We start from the raw sequence: 21,595 nt of genomic DNA, 5'->3' as shown, positions 1-21,595 counted from the left end.
GATTTCTAGACCTAATAGTGGGACTTGGGACTCTGGCATTTCCCTTCCTTCACTACTTTTATGTACATCCACTAGCAGATCTGCTGACCTTATGACACACTAAGTGGAGAAAATTCTGCAATCGAATGCAGAGAATGGGGAATATGGAGCTCTAGTTAAGAAGTACTTGAGACACACCCTTTGAGAACTACAGATTTATCTCTACGATGCAAATAAAATGCTGAACCCCAGTATAAATGAAATCATAGATCTAGGGGGGAAAAACGAGATATAATTATATCCAGCTATAGAGTCAAACAAATGGAAAGAAAATAAATAATTCAAAGTTCTGGCATCCATATTAGAAGCAGCATTTAATAAAATAATGACAAATCTTCGAGTCCATTTGCCTCTGTCATATATTTCAGCTATAAAATCATTGGTGAACAATTTTTTAAAAATTCAATTTTTCCATGTTTATGTAAGCATTAAGAAGATTATTTTTATTCATCACCATCTTGAATGAAAATAAAGCACACAAAAATTTTATTCTGTTTCTGTGCTGCATTTTCTAATAAACTCAAAGATTTTTTTTTAAATTATTTTTATAAAATCATTAGGAAAGCAAAGTTTCTGATAATCTATGCCCTAGCTTCTTAAACTTGGTTGTCAACCCCCTATGGGGTCTTGTAACCAAATGTGGGGTTGCAAAATTTATTATCAGTGTTTGATTTGTATACCTATTTTATATAACTGTATGTCAGGGGGTCACATAAAAATTTCTCAGGCAAAAATGGGGTTGTAAGTGGGAGAATCCTAGATTCATACCACTACAAACAATAGCCTATTCAATGAAAACACAAAATAATGAAAAATAGCAAATACCTGCAAATCACTAGACTCTGCAGTTTAATATAAAGATACAACAAAGACCTTACTTTCAAAAGACCAGCTAGTTAATAAAAGAAAGTACACATACAAGACTATGACATATGAAAAATAATGGAAAGTATGATATTTTAAATAAGAGAATCAAGTTAGACAGTCAAAATATAAGAAGAATTCTGAGGAGAGGTTGGAGAAAGGCAAAAAGAATTATAAGTCACTTGCTCAGAGGTTTTAATTTAAGCCATTTTGGTAGATTCAAAAAGGAAAGAAAAGGCAGGGTGTGAGAGACAAACTAGGGTTAAGTTTCCACAGAACAGTTAAAATTCAATTCCTTAGAAATCTTGAACAAAAAATGAGTAATTGAAAAACTAAGTTTCAACAGAGTGTTGTAAGCCTCAAGATAAGGTAAAATAAGTATCTTTGACCAATGAGCTTTCAGAAGAAGAGACTCCCTTGGCTCTAAACTTTTGATAAAGATGTCTAGGCTGGAAACTGGCTTAAACTGACTTAGGTTCAAGAATCAGGAAAAGGTTTTTCTTTATTGAATTTGCTTATTAACAAGCCTCATGAATAGAATTGGAATTAGAACTTCACTAACAGAACATGGGCTCTATGATGAAAGAGGGGAAACATGTTTAGGAGTAGCATGTAAGAAATGACGTAACCCTAAGGAGAAATGGCTTATTCATTCTTTGGGGGAGGGGAACTGTAGCAAACTAACAGCCTGAAGCTTGCCTGTTTCTGTACCTAGTGCTTCCTCTCTTCCTATTAGAGAGCAACTGTTTCTCTGTTACCTGACTTTCAGAGTCATCTTGTTTCTAACAAGATTGACAAGCAATGAGGTTCTAAAACAGAATCATGGATTATATTCATACTTAAGGAAGAAAAGAAAGGTTCAGAAATAGTCAAAAGCAGAAAAAAGCAAAGTGCTATAAAAGCCAAGGGAAAAAGGATCGAAGTTGGAATAGTTCACAAAAAGGATAATTATAGAAAAAAGATAATTAGACATCACAATAAAAAATAATAATAATTAATGGTCCTGGAGAAGGCTTTTTTTGTAGAATGGTGAAGACAGAAGCCAAACTGAAAAGGACTAACAAGTATAGAGGAATAAGAAGAAATGATTAAGCAATAATAGAAATGAAAAGGCAAGGCAGTACCTTGGGGCAGGAGGTGCAAAGATCAAAGAAAAGCTATTCTGTTTGGGATTTGTTGAGTTTTGTCTTGATTTTAGGACTGGTAGGTCTATGCCAACTATAAGAAGAAGCAGACATTGCCCATTAGATTCTTCTTGAAGAATAAAATGAGAAAACTATTAGATTATCTCTGTCTTTTCCAACTCTTAAGTCCTATAGGTTACCATTTATTATTTGTTCACTCTATAGAACATATGAATAACATTATTTTCAACAAATTCATTCAATAGCCATCTGGTAAGTATGCACTGTGTATTTACATTTCCTCTCATGTCTATATTGCAGTATCTATTTAGAGGCATTATATTCAGAAAAACAATGTTATGAAAACTACTTTCAGTGTTACTTAAGAAACTTTTAAGTCATATTATTAAGAATAATCTTAGAAAATATCCCATGTTTTAGAATTATGGTTATCTGATGCTCTAGGAAAGAGAAAATAAAAATAAAAGTATAAAATTTATTCTCTAAATGATTTAACTTTACATTTTTATAATCTGTATTCAACTCATCCAATCCCTGAGATTTTCTACTATGATTAGCATAATTCTAAAAGACAGTAATTTAAAAAAAAATAACGAAAAACAAAATTGTACCCAGGATCAAGAAAAAAGTAGTACTACAGTAATAAGATAATAAAGTAACTTTAAAGTATGCTATACCAAATATAGAAGACTATAGTAAAATATGCTTTTTGATAAAGATGCTAAACCAAAATTCACATAGTAGAAATAGGAAATAGATCTGAAGCAGTGTTAGTTTTGTCAAGGTATTTGGTAGGTTCTATCATATAAGACTTTACTGATAAAGACTTATATAATAATTGTTTTCATCTTAAGTCAAGTTTTTAGACTAGTGTCTAAGAATCAAAAGAAGAAATACTTCTTTTCTGCAGGAAGAAAACACAAAAACTGACATATTCAGTGTTCTAGATTTTATATTGATATTATTCAGTTCTACAATAAGAGTACTAGTATGAATTTTAATTAAATGTTGTACTGAAACTAAAAGCTACAGAAGAAACTACATATTCTCTAAAGAATTCTCTGAAACATTTTAATGCATGAATACTACTGAACCATTTAAAATAATTTCTATGGAATGTCTAAGAAAATTGTGATTGAAGTAATTTTATCAGTCCAAAATGAAAAACTACAAGTGGCTTAAGCTCAGAAAAGTATACTGTAATATGGCACCTAAGATTTTCAAAATTAAATTCAATAATCATTTATTATATGCCCATTGTGCTATTTTGGTCTTTTTGCTATTTGCATTACAAAATAATCCCTCTCTTATCTCCATGAATGTTCAATGGCTGTCCCCCAAACTTGGAATTCTCTTCTTTCTCATCTCCCATCCCTCGATTCCTTCCAGTTCAAGCTAAAATCCCACCTGTTACAAAAGAAGCTTTTCCCTATCTCCCTAATTGCTAATGTCTTCTCTCTGTTAATGATCTCCAATTTATCCTGTATATACTTTGTTTGAACACTGTTGTTGTTTTCATGTTGACTTCCTCCAAAAAAGAATGGTCTTGGCAGGGGGAGAGGAGAGTGAGGGAGGGAAGTGAGTAGGGATGAAGAAGAGTTTCAGGAGGTATTTCAGTATTTAGCACAGTGCCTGGCACACAGTAGATTTTTAATAAATGCTTATAACTGAGTACTGGGTAGAAAGAACTATGCTAGTTTTCCCAACAACTAAACCAACCACCTAAGACACATATCTGAAAATGTAAAAATGCTTCTTTTTTCTGTTACTTACATGGCCAACAGTTCTAAACAGTAATAACTCTAATCACAGAATGTAAACTTTTTGATGTAACTCCATTTAAAAGGAAAAGGAGAGAATAAGCATTCATATAGCAATGTACACTTTTTTTTTTCCAATATTAACTCATTTGATTTTCCTACCATCCCGAGAATTAGCTGATACTATTAACCTGATTTTATAAATAAGGAATCTGAGTCAGATACTGAATAAATTGCTTAGGGTTATTACATTGCTAGGCTGGATATGAACACAGATTTCCTGACTCTAGAGCCAGGGCTCTATCTATTATGTCACTAGCTGCCCTCTATTTAGAAAAGGGGGGAAGGACAGGGAAGATATAGTTAAGCAGATCATGTGAGAATTTTGTGTGTGTGTGGAACAAGCTTATCATGAATCAGTGGTTTGACATAGCAGCCAAAAATGTCTTATGAAAGATATTTAAGACAAATTAAATGACAGTCCCAATATTTTTTGCAATGTTCAGACCATTCTTGAACTAATGTTTGATTCTATACACCATATTTTAGGAAGGACATTGATTAGGTAGGCTAGATTCAGGGTAAATTAAAAATACGGTTTTAAGGGACACTAAGCCATGCCATATCAAGAGTAATCAAAGGAAATGGGTGTAAAGTGCAGATAAAACTTTGAGGCAGCAAGATATGTGAACAGTTGTAGAAGAAGAGTTAGCATTAATCCTTCTGTTTGAGTCCAAAGAACAGAATCAGGACAATTAAGTAGTAGTAATGAGGCAATCATTTTGAAACCAATTACAAGGAAATGAAAATTACTATCGGAATACTCCTTAAACAGAATAGGCTGACACAGGAAACAGAGATTTTTTTTCATTGCTGGAATTGTTCAGGTGGAAATTTGATGATCACCTATTAGAGCTGTTGTGAAGGGATTTCAACCTGGAGGCAGAGGTATAACTGAATCACCTCTAAAACTCATTCCAATTCTAAGATTCTATGATTTTTTTTCCCCATTTAACAAAAGAACACTCTTCATGTGAAAGATGTACCTTCGTATCTATATAAAGTTGTCTGAACTCATCATACATACATTCTGAGGGTCATACCACTTATACAATAGTTCTTAGGATTATATCATGTTGATACTACTAAAAAAACTCAAGAATTGAAATTTGTTTAAAGTCTTATAACGAAGGTTTAAAAAAAAAAAAGGAAATTTATGAATTTACCGACACCTATAATTCTTTATAAAAACATTTAGCATACTAAACATTTCAAAGAAAAAGCATCACAATAAAAAATCTCTTACCAATTTCAGCAGGTAGTTGTTTGATTTTGTTTTCCCGAATGCTAAGCATGATGAGTTTTGACAAATTTTTGATATCCTTTTCCACAGTAGTGATTCGATTAAAACGAAGATATAGAGTGGTGAGAGAATCTAGCCTATACACCACGGAAGGAATTTCCCTCAGTTTGTTATGTCGTAGGTCAAGCATGCGAAGCTTCTTCAAGTTATCAAGAGAGTCAGGCAAACTGGTCAGTGAGTTTTCACTCAGTGCCAGTGTTACTAGATTCACTAAACAGCCCACCTCTGCTGGGAGAGACTGTAATTTGTTACTGTATAAATATAGTTCTGTTAGTTGTGTCAATTCTTTGATTGATGAAGGAAGCATGTGTATAGATCTCTTGGATAAGTCCAATCGCATTGAATTCTCTTCCCGGCATTTGTTTAGCTCTTTAATCACTTCAGCATTGCTAGATTTTTTTCGAGTCCCTGGAGCTGGATTGGGACGTTTGATAGTATTGTCCACAGAAAAAGCCACACCTGGCTGTGCAGCACTGGAGTCTTTCTTTCCATCTTTGGCATCTTTCCCTTTGGTCTTAGGTTCCTTTTCTTTGCTTTCTTTTCCAAAACCTCCAGAGGCCTTTGCCTCCTTTTCTCTTTCCTTGGCTGATGGCACTTTAGGATCTTTCTCTTTACAGTCTTTTTCTTTTCCTACACTGCTACTCATGATGACTCAAGCTAGAACAAGCACTACATGAACTTCTTTTATTTCGTTTACCACAACAAACTGAAATTCAAGCTTGAAGATATAGGGATCCTACAGAGTCAAAACTGCTGCTTGAAGTAGCAACTTGTATAAAGTGACATTCATCTGTTACATGTTGGTTCTGAAGGCACTGTACCCAAACATGATAACACATTCCAACTAGTAAAAAGTTGAAGGTCAAAGGCTCGTTAAAATTCCTGTAATATAACACAAAAAGAGTCAATGTTAGGTTATTTTAAAATATATACGTGTGTGTGTGTGTGTGTGTGTGTGTGTGTGTGTGTATGTATATATCAAGTACCTGTAAGAACATGATTTTAAAAAGACCTTCCCACATAACTCCATAGGAGCCTCCTAAAACGCTATTCCATTTTGCCCAATAAGATTCAATAATTTAAATTTAAAATCCTATAGAGTACGTACATTTGTCTCTACATAGCAGTCAATCCAGGAAGTTATTATGTTTGGAAATAAATGCTTGCTCTCCACAAAGTTCAAGAGGAGAAAACATGTATCTCTGCTAGATGTTGGGAAAGATATAAAACTTATGATTCCAATTCTCATGGAACTTAATAATGACAACTTAAATTTATAGAGAGCTTTAGGCTTACAAAATGTATTAGCCAGCCACTTAGTGACAATAATATACTTAGATCAACAGATCTCAAGAGAATCAGAAAAGGATTCTATGATTTTTTTTCCCCATTTAACAAAATGGGTCAGGATTTGAAGAGAACTGGGTCTGAATCTCAGTTCTGACCATTAATAACTGAATGATCAAGTCACGTAACTTCTTTGAACATCAATTTTCTCAGCTGTAAAAGAGAAACACTTTGCAAAAGTCAAGTGAAATTCAAAACTCAAAATTACTACACAATCAAAAACACTGCCTCTAACAGCCCTAATATTCCCTACCTCCCAGGGTGTGTGATGGGGAAAAGACTTGATAAAACTAGAAATACTTCATAAGCATGAGATGTCATGAGATTTAAAAAGCAGAGCCAGAAAGCAATGCCTATTGTTTCCAGAACAAGCCATCTGGCTCCCCCTACTCCCAGAGTGCTTTACTTGGGGTCCTTATATTTGTTTTTAAAAATAATTTTACTTTGATATCTATTTCACTATAATTGATACCTAATTTACTATAATTCACTTTTCCTTATAATCTTATGGATTTTATTTTATGCATTTAGAAACATTATTCTGAAAAGGGGTCCATAGGTTTTACCAAACTGACAAACAGCTTGTCAACACAGTGTCCTAGAAACAAAAAGTACATAAAACAGCACACCTTGACCCTAACAACAATCTCAGTAGGCCAGTTCCTCACTTAAATCCTTAGTTTCTCCCATTTGTATGATATGGGAGTTGGACCCGATGGTCCTAAAACCTTTACCATCTCTGATATGCTGTGGAATTTATGATTGATTATAAGCGATTAATAGATTTGAGGTTGGATAACAAAAAAGTGATGAAGGTAGAAATGGGGAGTCAAATGGCTAGGAAGGTAAATAAGCATGGATTTTACTACATTATTAAAGCTAGGCAATTTCTTATTTAAAAGAAGTAAAGGTAAATATGTAACAATACAGCATAAATTTTCTAGAATATTCCCAAATTTAAAGATGATTGTGATAAGGAAAGGATGACAATGTTACAAGTCCTTTATTGTTGGAATCGTTACAAACTGCTAACACCAACACTTTATCATACTATCTGTCTCAATAGAGAATTCAGAAATTATGGGCATCTTCTATTTCAATCAAAACATCCAAAACTCAAAGCAGTAAAAGACAATGATTAGTTGACCACAGAATATATAATTCTGCAGTACAGAATAGAAATTGCAAGAAGGCAGATTTCAGTGATGAAAAATTTCCAATTAGTGCTGTCCAAAAATGGAATGAATTGCTTCTGAATGAAATAAGTTTTGATCAGTAGATATTTTCGAATAAAAATGGCACAACTGTTTTTTAGGAATGTAAAGGAAAATTCATTTTTCAGGTTATGTTTTAGACTAGATCCAAGGTATCAAACTTGCATCCAGAAGAATGTGGATGGCCAGAACAAATTAAAATATACTTGGGAAATACCTAACAAAATAAAAACATGATTAACACAAATTATGTTAATTTGTGGGTTTTCTAAATCAATATATGGCTTACAGAGTTTCAATTTTAGTGTGTGATACTTGTAGACTAAAATGACCTCTAAGCACTCTTCCAACTCAAAACTATTATTTCTACTTTAAGCGATGTTATGATAGAGCCAAGATGGCAGCATAAAGTTAGGGAGGCATCTAAGTTCTCTCTACCTGAAATGTCTTTAAGTAATGACTCCAAACAAATTTTAGAGCATCAGAATCCATAAAAAGACAGACTGAAACAATTTTCCAGCCAAAGACAAGTTAGAAGGTCAGCATACCAGGATGAGTGAACAAAGCTCCAGCACAGGTTTCACTACCACAGTCCTGGTTCGAGTAAACCAAGAGTGCTCTTTGGGGTCTCTGAGTCAGTGGCAGCTCTAGACCCTGACTTTCAGTCAAGTTTGACTTAGAAGGTGGACACTGTTTATAGCACTAGGATGTGAATGGAACCACAGCAAACCAGCAGCTGGCTTTGCAAGCCACTTCAGTGGTGGCAGCAACAGCAGCAGCAAAAACACTAACGTCGACAGATAGTAGTAAGGAGTTGAATACCTGATCAGAAAGAGATTACAGAGGTTTCTTGGGGTCTGAGAAGAATCTGTTAATTTGCCCATATTCAGACATAGGACCACTCCTTGCTCACAGCCCCAACACAAGGAAGAGCACTAGCACACAAAAACTTACAGTCAAAAGTGAATCAGAACTTCTTTACAATTCTTGGGCAAAAAGAGTACATGTAGAGGCCAGAAGAGTAGCAAACACACTTCTCCTTGAATAAAACCACCTTGGAAGAATTGAAATCTTACAGGTCTTTAGAAGGATTTCTGAAAACAGTTACACAAAATCTCTGAAGTTTGAAACATTACACCCTCCACCTGGAAACAGAGCCCAACTTTGTTAGAGCTAAAAGTTTAGTAATAGATAGTAAATGAAATGTATGCTCAGAAAAGAGATTCTGAGCATACAAAGTTACTAGGAGATCAAAACACACTAAGAAGATAAAAGTCAAAGCTCCTATATCCAAAGTCTCTGAGAAAAATAAGAATTGGTCCCAGGATATGAAAGAGCTCAAAACAGAGTTTGAAAATCAAGTACCAGAAGTAGAGGGGAAAATTGGGAATAGAAATGAGACTGATGGAAAGGAAGCTAATGAAGAGGAGAATGCCTTAAAAAGCAAAATAAGTCAAGTGGAAAAGAAGGTACAAAGGTTCACTAAGGAAAATAATTCCTTTAAAATTAGAATTGAGCAAATGGAAGCTAATGACCTTATGAGAAATCCAGAAACAATAAAACAAAACTAAAAGAATTTTTAAAAATTGAAAACAATATGAATTATCTCAATGGAAAAACAAATGACCTTAAAAAACAGATCCAGGAGAGAAATTTTAAAAATTAATCTTCTACTTGAAAGACATAGTCAAAAAATGAGCCTAGACATCATCTTCCAAAAAATCATCAAGTAAAATGTCCTAATATTCTAAAACCAGAGGGTAAAATAGAAATTTAAAGAATCTACCCATAACCCCCTAAAAGAGATCCCAAGATGAAAACTCCCAGGAATATTATAGCCAAATTGGAACTCCCAGGTCAAGCATCCAAAAAGAAAGAAACAATTTAAGTATAGTGGAGTTATAATCAAGATAACCTGAATACCTGATTAGAAAGATTGAGCAGTTTCTATATTAAAGGATCAGAGGGCTTAGAACTATGATATTCCAGAAAGCAAAGGAGTTAGGAATACAACCAACAATCACCTACCCAAGAAAAACTGAGTATAAATCTTCATAAGAAAAGGTGGACATTTAATGAAATAGAGGAATTCCAAGCATTCATGATGAAAAGACTAGAGCTGAATACAGAATTTGCCTTTCAAATATAGAACTCAGACTCAGAATATAGTTCTTATTCTTAGAAAGTTAGAAAGAAGTTTACATACACATGGCACAGATGTGAATTGACTATGAAGGGATAACATTTAAAGAAAAAAAAACATTAAGGAGTAAGTCAGGAACATACTGAGAGAAAGGGAAAATGAGAGGTGAAATGGCATAAATTATGTGCCATAAAAGAGGCAAGAAAAAATTTTTACAACAGAGGGGAAGAGGGAGGAGGAGGGAGTAAATAAACCTTACTCTTATCAGAATTGGCTCAGAGAAGAAATAAGATACACACTCAATAAGAGTACAGAAATCTAATTTATCCTGAAAGAAAGTAGGAAAGGAAGGGGATATGAAAAGGGAAGGTGGAGATAGAAGGGAGGATATGTAGGGGGAGGGAGTAGTCAGAAGTTAAACACTTTTGAGGAGGGAAAAAAATCAAAGGAGAAAGAAAATAGAATGAACAGGAAGAAAATACAGTTAGCAACAGTATTTATGAAAAGAATTTTGAAGTAAGTTTCTCTGATGAAGGCCTCGTTTTTCAAATATATAAGGAACTGAGTCAAATTTATAAAAAATTAAGAGCCATTCCCCAATTGATAAATGATCAAAAGATATGAACAGTTTTCAGATGACCCAATCAAGTTGTATACAACCATATGAAAAAAAAATACTGTAACTCATTACTGATTGTAGAAATGCTAATTCAAACGATTAGATTGGCTACAGGGCCAGAAAAGGAAATTGACAAGTGTTGGAGGGAATCTAGAGAAATTAATGAATTGTTGGTAGACTTCTAAAGTTATTTAACCATTTTGAAGACAATTTGGAACTATGCCCAAAGGACTATAAAATCATTCATACCCTTTAACCTAGGATACCACTACTAGGCATGTATCCTAAAAGAAACTTAAAAAAAGAAAAAATAAAGGAAAAAAAGACCCATATGTACAAAAATATTTACAGCAGTTTTTTTCTCATGACAAAGTATTAGAAATTGAGGGGCTGGCCATCAATTGGGGAATGGCTGAATAAATTGTGGCATCTGATTATGATGGAACACTATTGTTTCATAAGAAATGATGAACAGGATCCTCTCAGTAAAGCTCATGCAAAGTGAAATATACTATGTACAAAGTAATAGCTATTCTCAGCTATATTTCTCAGCAATACAATCCAATATTACTCGGAAGTTCTTATGATAAAAAATGTCATCTAGAGCCAGAGAAAGAACTGATGGTGTCTAAATTCAGACTGAAGCATACATACTCTTTTATTTTTTCTTGAGGGATTTTTTTTAGGAGGAGGGGGAATTTCTTTCAATTTAACTTTTATCAAAAAGTTTTACATAACTTCACATGTGCCTCCTCTGTGGGGAAGAAGGGGGAAAATCAAAGTTTTAAAAACAAATGTTCAAAAATTGTTTTACATGTAAGTGGGAGTAAATAAAATATATATTTTTAAAGAAATAAATAATTTAAGCAGTGTATCTAGTTTAATAAAACAAACTCTAAGAAGGAGTTTCACATACCAAATCCAATTAATACATTCAGGATGCTGTATGCCCTATTGATTTTTTAAGAATGCCTCTTTGAATGAGTTGCAGAATCAATCCATAAAAGGCATAAAAGAAATAGGAAATTGGGAATTCTGTTGAGAATTAAAGTTTTTACAGATACTGGATGAAATCAGATAAGAAAATGCATTGGGGTTAGTTGAAAGAATTAAACACATCTGTGGTATTTTTAAATATCAAAGAAGATGATTCCAGCAATTTCTTTAGGAATCAAGCTTCATTCAGCAGCACAGAAAAGGCAAACCCTTGGCACCTATACCATAGGGTAATAAGGAAATACGCCCAGAAGGAATGTCATACTCATTTTCCTCATCACTGACCACATTATCAAGAGAAACAGCACCCCCCCCCAAAAAAAAAACAATGAATCTAGCTCAAAAGCTCAGAGGATAAACTAGATTCACTTAAAAAGGTACAGCTTTCGGATTTTATACAAGTTCAGACCCTATAAATCTATCAGGGAGACACACACAGCCCATGGGAAATTCATGAGTTCTAGATAATGGAATAAAAGACTATCTATCCAACCAGGATTTGGTCTTCCCCATATGTGCTAAGCTTGAGCCTACATTCCCTTGGATTACGTATATACTTGTGGCAAATTATGTTCCAGACTTCTAAAGAAAATTGTTTTCTCTCCCAACTGTTCTTACTATACTTGCTTAGTAAATATCACTAGCTAAAAACTAATGAAATCTGGCTGGCTAATTGATATCAGCAGAATAAGCAATGGAGAGTACACTCATGGGGATTGTGAATGAGAGTATTAGAAAAAATCATTCAAAAACTCTCAAAGTTACCCCCAAAATTCTGAAATTAAAAATAGTTAACCATCCTCTGGGGGCTGATTCAGCCCATCAATGCTACTAGTGGGTGTTGGAAGATAAATGCCCCAAATGCTACAGGATTCTTGATCTTTATATCTACTCACTATGCAACTTTAGCAACTCTTAACTTAAACTACATTATAGGCACTGAAGGAGTATTAAAATAAATAAAACAGTCCTTGATCTCACAGTCAATAATTATATTTTCTAGTACTTTCCACACTGGGAATGACGGGGGAAGAGAAAAAAAATCTAGTAATTTGTTTTGTTTTGTTTTGTTTTTGCTAGGCAATCGGGGTTAAGTGACTTGCCCAGGGTCACACAGCTAGGAAGTGTTAAGTATCTGAGGCTACATTTGAACTCAGATCCTCCTACCTTCAGGGCTGGTGCTCTATCCACTGCGCCACCTAGCTGCCCCAATTATGCCACCTAACTGCCCTCTCCTGCGCCACCTAGCTGCCCCTAAAGAATTATGTTTTAAACACCATCAGATTACTGTGGTGGATTCTGGTTGCCTTATACTGTAGCACCTTATAATCCTATCAGGTTTGATAAAATCTAAACCCAGCATGAATCAGTATGGTAAAAATTAGATTTAGATGGGCATCTCAACACCATACCTTACTTATTTTCATAACTGTTGATATTTCTTATATTTTATCCATAAAAATGAATTTTATTATTTTATCAAATTCCATAAAATATCCCAATCATAATTTAATTGGTATAGCTATAAATTTGTTAATAAAAATAAAATTGTTAAAAATTTGAATAGTATGGTAATTCTTTATTATATTGTTAAGGCCTAATCATGAACATGGAAAATATCATCAATTATTTTTTCCTTCATTTATATTTTTTAATTATTTTATATTTTATATATCAAATTGTTTTGCTCCTCTTAATTTATTTTTCCTATTTTTGTTCCTATATCTAGTATTTTAATAGTAGAAATAGTGACTATTTTCATTTCAATTCTTAACTTTATGAGAAAGCCAGCAATTCCAAAAAGCAAAGATGAGGAAGAAAAACATTATACTCATGGGGGATAACAAGTAACTAGACACAAAGATGAGAGATAGAGCATTCTGCATGAGGCAGAGCAAACAGGCCAATATGGTTATAGCTCAGTATATGTGGAATAGATATATCAGAAGACTAGAGAAGGTGTGTGTTGAGGGATGGGGTGTTGGGGGGAGGAGGGGAAGGTCCCATTTTGAAGAGCTTTAGATATCAAAGAGAAGAGTTTCTATTTGATCCTAGAGTTAGAAGAGAGCTATTAAGAGTTAATTGAGTAGTGACAGGATCAGATCTACATTTTAAGAAAACCACTTTGGTTGAGCCTTATAAACAATATGTGGGAAAGACTTAAGGCAAGGAAACCAATTAGGAGGATGTTGTAGTAGTCCAAGTATGAGGTGATAAGAATCAGAAACAGGGTGGTGGCTGGGAAAGTAAAGAAAAAGGGACATGTTAAATCTGTGACAATAAAATGACACAATGTCAACTGATTAGATATGTAGGATAAGTGAAAGAAGTAGATAATAACACCAAGGTTAAGAACCTAGGTGACAAAGGATGATAGGTGACAAAGGATGGTAGTGACCTTGACAATACTAAATAAGTTTGAGAACAGGGTTGGGTTTGGGGAGACTGGGGAAGAGGAGAACAAAGGAAATCTGCTTTGAACAAGTAGAGTTTGAGCTGCAATTCCAGGAAATCCCATTTTAGGTGAGCAATAAATAGTTGGTGATGTAGGATAGGGGCTGAGAAGAGACTAGAAGAGGATAAAAAGAGTTCTGGGAGACCTTATGCCAGGATGATAAATGAAGCAATAGAAGTTGATCAGGCCTCAGAGAGAAAATACAAAGTAAAAAGGGAAGATGATCTAAGACATATTTCTGGTGTACACCCAGATTTAATAGACAAGAAGTGGATGAACTAGGAAATGAGATTGAGAAGAAACAGATGAATAGGAAGAGAACCAAAGATGGTAGTCAATAGTGTCAGCTACATTGGAGAGGTCAAGAAAGATAAGAACAGAGAAAAAAAGGCCAGTATATTCAGCAACTGAGAGATGACTGGTAACTCTAGCTTTCCTGAAAAAGAGAGAAGAGAAATAGTGTGATAGCTGTTAGAAATGGTAGGATATGTAGTAAAGGTTTTCTAGGCAGGATTCAAGGATATATGTAGAGAGGTTGGCCCTAGGGAAAAGAGTTACTTTCTCAGCAAAGTTAAGGAGAAAATTGTGGATAATGAAGTTGTTAGATAAAAAGGAAAGGGGAGGGGTGGGGCGGGGCAGGGAAGAAGTTTAAGGTAAATGACCTCAATTCTAGGTAAAACATGAAGCTACGTTTTCAACTGAGAACAAGGAGGGGTTTGAGGAGAGAAGGGAAGCTTGAAAAGAGAAGATGAAAAGTTAATGTGGTAAAAAAGGACAGCAAAACAGTTAAGGTAGCGTAAGAGAATTGCCTTGCTTCAGGAAAAGCCCAGCTGACATAAGACAAATTTGTAGTGGAATTAGTCAGCACAATTCTGACTTCCTCCAATTTCAGAGAAGTAAATCTGTATTTTGCTACATGATTAAAGCTAAGCAATTTCTTATTTATAACAATATATTGTAAATAATTCATAAGTGAAACATTACTGTATCAATGGTGCCCTTTTGGCCACTTTTTGTCTTACAAATCTTTACATACAAAATAGAATCTAAATTTCTTCAAATGAAGAAGTTTTTTCTTACATTTAATTATTGAAAAAAATCTGATTTAAATATGGCCTCTTATTTATATATAGGTTAAGGGATTATAATAGATGTATTTCTGAAAAGTTGTCTTGAGATTAATTTTTGTACAGTAAACCTAATTTTCCCCACTATCGTAAAATGTGAGATACATTTTTCTGGAAAATTTTTGCTCTGAGATACAATTAGATACTATGAGATACTATCATTTTAAAGATGATAAAATGAATAGATGAAATATTTTCATATTTAATACAATGGCTTCAAAATCTAAAGAAAAGCAATAGTGTGGATGAATTGCATATAATTTATTAAAAGGGCATGTGGTTTCTATCAAAATTCCTTACCAGTACATTGAAATTTTGATTTAAAGCCAAATTAACATTGAAAGGGAAAAAAATTAAGAAGAGATTTCTGCAGTCTTATAGTTTACAAACATTGCAAAGACAAGAACTACAAGAAAATATTAATCACATATCACATTATAACAGCAAATGGATGCTCCAATTTCAGAGAAAGAAGAGATGGGATGTGGCCTTGCATACCTGGGAAATGGATACTAAGAATACTATGGAACCAAATCTCTTCAATAATAAGTCAAGGTTATATAGGCAAAGAGAGAGGAGAGGATGTTCCACAGTCTGATACAACCTGATGGGAATTAGGAGTTAATCTTAAATAGAATGGCTAGTAAGCAAATTAACAGGAACTAAAGAAATGCTTGTGGTTTGTTTAAACTGATTTGCCATTAGGGGAGACCTATCTGGATAGGTAAAGTGACAGAAATCACTAAATGCTTGAAGGTACAGTTTAAATTTTTATCATGTACATAAAATCATACAATCAAAAATTTATTCTAGTATGCAAAAGTGAGTAAGTTGATCACAATTTATATTGGAGGGAGTACAGTGTTGAAGTTCAAAAACCTGCTTCTAGTCACAGTTCTGCTATTAACTTACTATGTAAAAATGAACAAGAAATTTTTCTTACTCCATTTTTTTCAACTATGTGATGCTGAGTTTAGAACAGAGAGGGCCTATCCAGAATTAACATTCTCTAGGACCTTTTTAAAAGGTAAAAACTAATGAATAGAACAAAACACTGATTTAAATACTCTAATTAGTTTGGTTTGGAGTACCCAGTTCACCCATGCAGAACTCAAGGTATCTAACACTTTAGTAGACAGTCCCCTAGCCACCAATTTTCTTGTAACAAGATTGTTCAAAATGTAACAACAAAGGAACATAATAAATATACAAGAGTAAATTATTAGGAGACTAAATAGACTAATAATAAATAAATAATTATTAGATTTCTCTGTTAAAAGGTTATCTTATCTTACTAAAGGAAAGACCCTGTTCTGTGTAACATTTTAATCAATGATATGAAAGGTAACACAGAAACCACTTAAGAGAGGAAGAACAAGATATTGGACAAAGTCTCTAAATCCATAAAGTACCTTGACAGATTATAAAAATGGACTAAATCTAAAAGGATTACATTTGTTCCTTTTAATTTCAAGTATGTCTGGATCAATTCAAAGTACAGGGTATAAGTTCACATTTTTAAAAAGTGAGGGTTACTTTAAAAAGTTAGGTTACATTAACAGAAACAAGTTATCCTCTTCAGTTATGGCTTGGACTACATGATCTTCAAGACATATCTCTATCCCGAGAACTATAGATAAAATAGAAATCTAGAAAACCATGAGACAAAAATTCATAAAAAACACATTTGATAATAACACAAATCAAGGAGAGACAACACACTTCAAAATTCAAAATATTCAAAAATAAGCAAACAGACTAGAACTTCAGGCTAACAAAAAAAAAAAAAATTCAAATTCAAAAATAAGCAAACAGACTAGAACTTCAGGCTAACTGAAAAAAAAAAAAGATTAAATTTCATAGGGATAAATGTTAAGTCTTAAACTTGGGTTTGTTTTTTTTTTTTTTAAACCAAATTAATAAAAACAAGAATGGGGAGGCATAGTCAGACAATAGCTCAATGAAAAATATCAAAGAGTTTTAGTGGGCTACAGGCTCAATAAGAGTCAATAGGGTGATATGGCACACAAGAAAGCTAGTGAAATCTTGGATTTCACTAATAAATATAGTATAGCTTCAAGGAAACAGGATGAGATGGTGCTACTACATTTTGTACTGACTATCCCAAATCTGGGGTACTGTGTTTATTTCTTGGCACCACACTGTAGGAAAGACAGATAAACTGTAGCGTTTCTGAAGGAGAGAGCAACTCTCCTAAATATACTGAAGAACCTCAAGTTCAAGCCATATTAGGTTTGGCTAATGAAAACTGGAATGTATTACCTGAAGAAGACTTAGGGAGAACACAACAGTTGTGTTTATTTGAAGGGCTGTCATATAGAAAGAAGACTGGTGAGACCTGTTCTGTTTGGACCCAAAGAACAGAATTGGGAATGATATTGCAAGAAGACATATTTCCACATTGTTTTGATTGTTGTTTGATTTCTCATTTTTTCCCCTTTTGATCTGACTTTTCTTGCATAACAAGATAAATGTGGAAATATGTTTAGATATCATAAAAAAATTTTTTTTTCTCTAACAAGCAGAGCTATCCAAAAGTGAAATGGGCTATAGAGAAATGTTTTAGAAGAACTGTGCAGGTTTGACTTATATTGGATTACTCACTGTCTAGGGGAGGAAAGAGGTGGGAAGGGAGGAAGAAAAATTTGGAATAAGGTTTTGCAAGGGTGAATACTGAAAACTGTATTTGCATTATTTTGAAAAATAAAAAGCTATTGTTTAAAAAAAGCCAACAATAAATTTAGACTTGATATTTAAGAAAACAAAAAACTTTCAACAAACTTATTCAAAAGTGAAATGGGCTATGTTGGGACTCCCCTTCACTTGTGGTCTTCATACAAAGTCTAACTGACTGCTTGTTAGATAGGCTGTAAGAGAGATTCTTACAAATAACCATTTGATTAGGTAACCACTAAGACTCCTTCGTAATTCCAAAATCCAGTAATTCCATAATAATCTAGAGTTTACTTCAAGATCTCTGATAAAGCCTACTGCCTCAAGGGACAACCTATTCCACTTTTGAATGACTCCAATTATTAGGATATTTTTTTCAAGTCTGTCTTTCTGCTTTTTCTACCTATTGCTCTTATTTCTGTCCTCTAGGGCCAAAACAGCACAAATATATTTCCTATTTGATAAAACAGCCATTAAAAGATTTTTTAAAATTAAAAAAAAAAAATTTAAATGCCCTTAAAGCGTCTTTTCATCTAAATAAATAGTCCAAGTTCTTTCAACTAATCCTCCAATACAATATTTTTCATAGTTACTTAAGGTCCTAGTCATAAGGTGACTCAATTATAATCATCTGACCCAATCACTAGATAATATATATTAAAAGTCCTAAATAAGGGTTCACTATCTTGAAAGCTCATTAAGTTAAATAGAAAACAAGATCAAAACCTTATAGAAGCTTGAGTGCTTAAATAAGGCACAAGGGACTTTTTACTATTTCACAGAGCCCTGGACATGCTGATTTCTCATGTTCTCAAAAGAGACTCTGGATGGGAACAAATATAAGAAAACAGAAAGATTATAGCTAGGCCAAAGCAGCAGTTCTGGGCTCATAGGTTCCACTGGGGGAAAAAAAAAGCCATAGTTAAAATGAAATAACTATTTTACTTGTTATAGTTTCACATTATTAGAACAAAGAATTATGGTTATACAGTAAGATTAAATTCATTACACATTTTAGGTTCAAGTTAAGAAAATTATATTAGTAGTAGTTTTGGGTTTGTTGTTTTTTTTAAACCAGAATGGTTTAACTTGTTAAATGACAGCTAAGAACAGGACAAAAAAATACATTTGGTAAGCAGTTGAATAATGTAAAATGAACCTTTCACTCACAAATTTCTTATTCTGCTTTATCATCCAGATGAATAAAAGATACTTTTCTTCCCCAAATATCTGAACAATCTGGGAAAGTGCTTATTGTATATATTGAACAAGACAAAAGTTTATTTTTTCTCCAGAGCTTCATAAAACTAGATGTAACTCACTAAAATTTTATAAAATAGTATATGTATTGGGAATATAATTTATTAAATCTTAAATATCCTCTTATCTGTCATCTAGATAAAGTGAAAATAAAATTTAGTAAAAATTACTTCATAAGCAATATGCAAACATGTCATTTTGGCATAAAAGCAGCAACAAAATACTTTTCCAGCAACACTATTTCTCCTTTGTAACCCCAAATCTAATGAAAACCAACAAAGCTCACAATAAACAAAGCAACTATTCCCAAGATTGAATGACTTCAGATATTTGGTTTGCAATTTCCCACCCTCTCCCCAGCTCCCTCCTGAAAAATGAATATTAGACATAAATTGTTATTGCTTCTAAAATTATGCTAATAACTACTAAGAAAGATAGCTGTACTAATAAAAGAATAAGATAGTGTGGAAAATTTATGGAGCATTCAAAAAATATAATAGCAATTTTGTATTATAATACCAGAAATGGAATCACTTCCTTGATTCTTTTATTTGACCCAAATGATTCAGCCTATAATGGGAAAAAAAATCTCAGTAAAGTATAGTTCAGTATAGTCATATAATCAAAGAATTTTTACAGTTAGAAAAGAAATGAAGACCCAGGCATACAAAAAGATTCAAAGGGGGGCAAGGATAAATGGAAATTATATTTTTGATTAGTATAATTACATGTTTATGTATATGTATATAATAGTATAATTTGCAAATTTGTGTGGCTGGATTTGTGAAGAAGATAGCTAGTACTACTATTAATATTAATAAGGTTATTATGTAATAATCAATCATCAAGCATTTATTAAATTCCTAACTATTTTCAAAGTACTGGAAATAGAAAAAAGTAAAATAACATCTAGAAATTTACATCTTTTTAGGAGAGGGAAAATGGGAGAGGGAGAAGAAAAAGAGTGAGAAGGAGAAGGGAGAAAGGGGAAGGGACAGAAGGAGTGAGCTAAATATCAAATAAAAACAAGGTAATTTTAAGGGGAGAGGAACTAGGAATTTGAGTGACTGGTACAGGCTTTATGTAGAATGTGGAACTTGAAGGAAACCAGGGATTCTAAGAGATGGAGGTAAGGGGGAAATGGATTCATGCATGTACATTGCAAACAAGAGAAAGTGTGGATCTGCGTATGAGTAAGCAGGCTACTTTCGACTACAGAATGTAGAAAGAATAGTAATGTAATAATAAGGCTAGAAAAGTTTATTGAGCAGAGAAGGGTATCATAGTTGATAACTTGGGCAGTTATGTGGAAGTGAAGTAGAGAGAAGAGATGCAGTAAGGATATCTAATAAGAGGTTAACAATAGTCTAGGGGAGAAATGACAAAACCTGCACTAAGGTTGTGAACAGTACTTTCATATATATATATGCACATATATTATATATATATATATATACACACACACACATATATACACACACGCACATACATATATACATACACATACACACACGCATATATATACATATATATATATACATACACACACACACACACTTAAACACAAACACAGAGTGATTACCACAAAAGTGCTTACTTAATAAATGCAGTACTAAGTAGAAAGAAGGGAAAATACTAGAAAGATGGGGAGGTAAAAATAGGATTTGGCAACTGATTAGATGCATAGAGTGAGGGATCAAGAATAACATATTCATCTAGGTGAATGAAAGGATAGTGTTGTCCTCAATATAAAGAGGAGTTTAGAAGATGAGCAGACTTGGAGAGGATAATTCTGTTTTTCTCATATTGAGTCTGACATGTTTATGGAAAGAACATCCAGTTTTTTAAAAATCAAATAGGCAATTGATTTGGAATGGGAATCAAAAGACAAACCAAGGCTTAGATATATAAATCTGCAGATCATCTGATTCTGTGGTCCAATATTTTGAACCCAAGTATAGTACTAAAAATTTAATAGAAATAAGTATAATCTCATTGAAATAGGCTCATTGTTCTAGCCTGTTGAAATCTTTTTAGTTCCTTGTTCTCAAGGAACTTACAATGTCTAGAAAGAGACAACATATATATACATAATTACCATGTAAAATACAAGGTAACTTGTTCAGCAGGGAAGGCACTAGAAGTTCAGGGAAATCAGAAAAGGTTTCTTTTATAAGTTAGAGGTTGTGCTAAAGAAAACTACGAATTCCACAAGGCAGATATGAAGGATGTGCATTCACAAGGGGCACACTATGCAAAACATGGAGATTGGAGATGGAACCCTTATGTAAAAATCAAAAGTATTAGTTTGGCTAGTTAAAGGGAATTGCTAAATTATAAGATTGGAAAAACTTTTTAGGTCTTTAAATGCCAAACCAAAAAAGTTTTATTTGAACCTGGAGGAAATAGCCACTGGAGTTTACTAACCAATGCACTACTTCTTTGATTCTAATTATTCAACCAATTCTGACTCTACTTAAAATTTCTACTAACCCTATGTTGTCTCCTCCTAAAGAATGTATGTTACATGGGGACAAGAAATGTTTGATTTTTGTATTTGTATCAGCAA

The 21,595-nt window shown here is 33.3% G+C and overlaps 1 protein-coding gene across 1 annotated transcript in view; it reads right to left on the bottom strand.

Annotated features, from left to right (window-relative positions):
- SHOC2 (SHOC2 leucine rich repeat scaffold protein) overlaps nucleotides 1-21,595 on the bottom strand; it is a 164,232-nt gene that overhangs the window by 91,802 nt on the left and 50,835 nt on the right. The window contains exon 2 of the mRNA XM_051981402.1: nucleotides 5,115-6,053. Within this exon, the coding sequence (XP_051837362.1) occupies nucleotides 5,115-5,817 (703 nt within the window). The 5' untranslated portion in view covers nucleotides 5,818-6,053. The remainder of the gene's footprint in view (nucleotides 1-5,114; nucleotides 6,054-21,595) is intronic.

The sequence above is a fragment of the Antechinus flavipes genome, chromosome 2 (genome assembly GCF_016432865.1).
Source record: "Antechinus flavipes isolate AdamAnt ecotype Samford, QLD, Australia chromosome 2, AdamAnt_v2, whole genome shotgun sequence".
Classification (NCBI taxonomy): Eukaryota; Metazoa; Chordata; class Mammalia; order Dasyuromorphia; family Dasyuridae; genus Antechinus; species Antechinus flavipes.
This window is presented reverse-complemented; position numbering and strand designations above follow the sequence as displayed.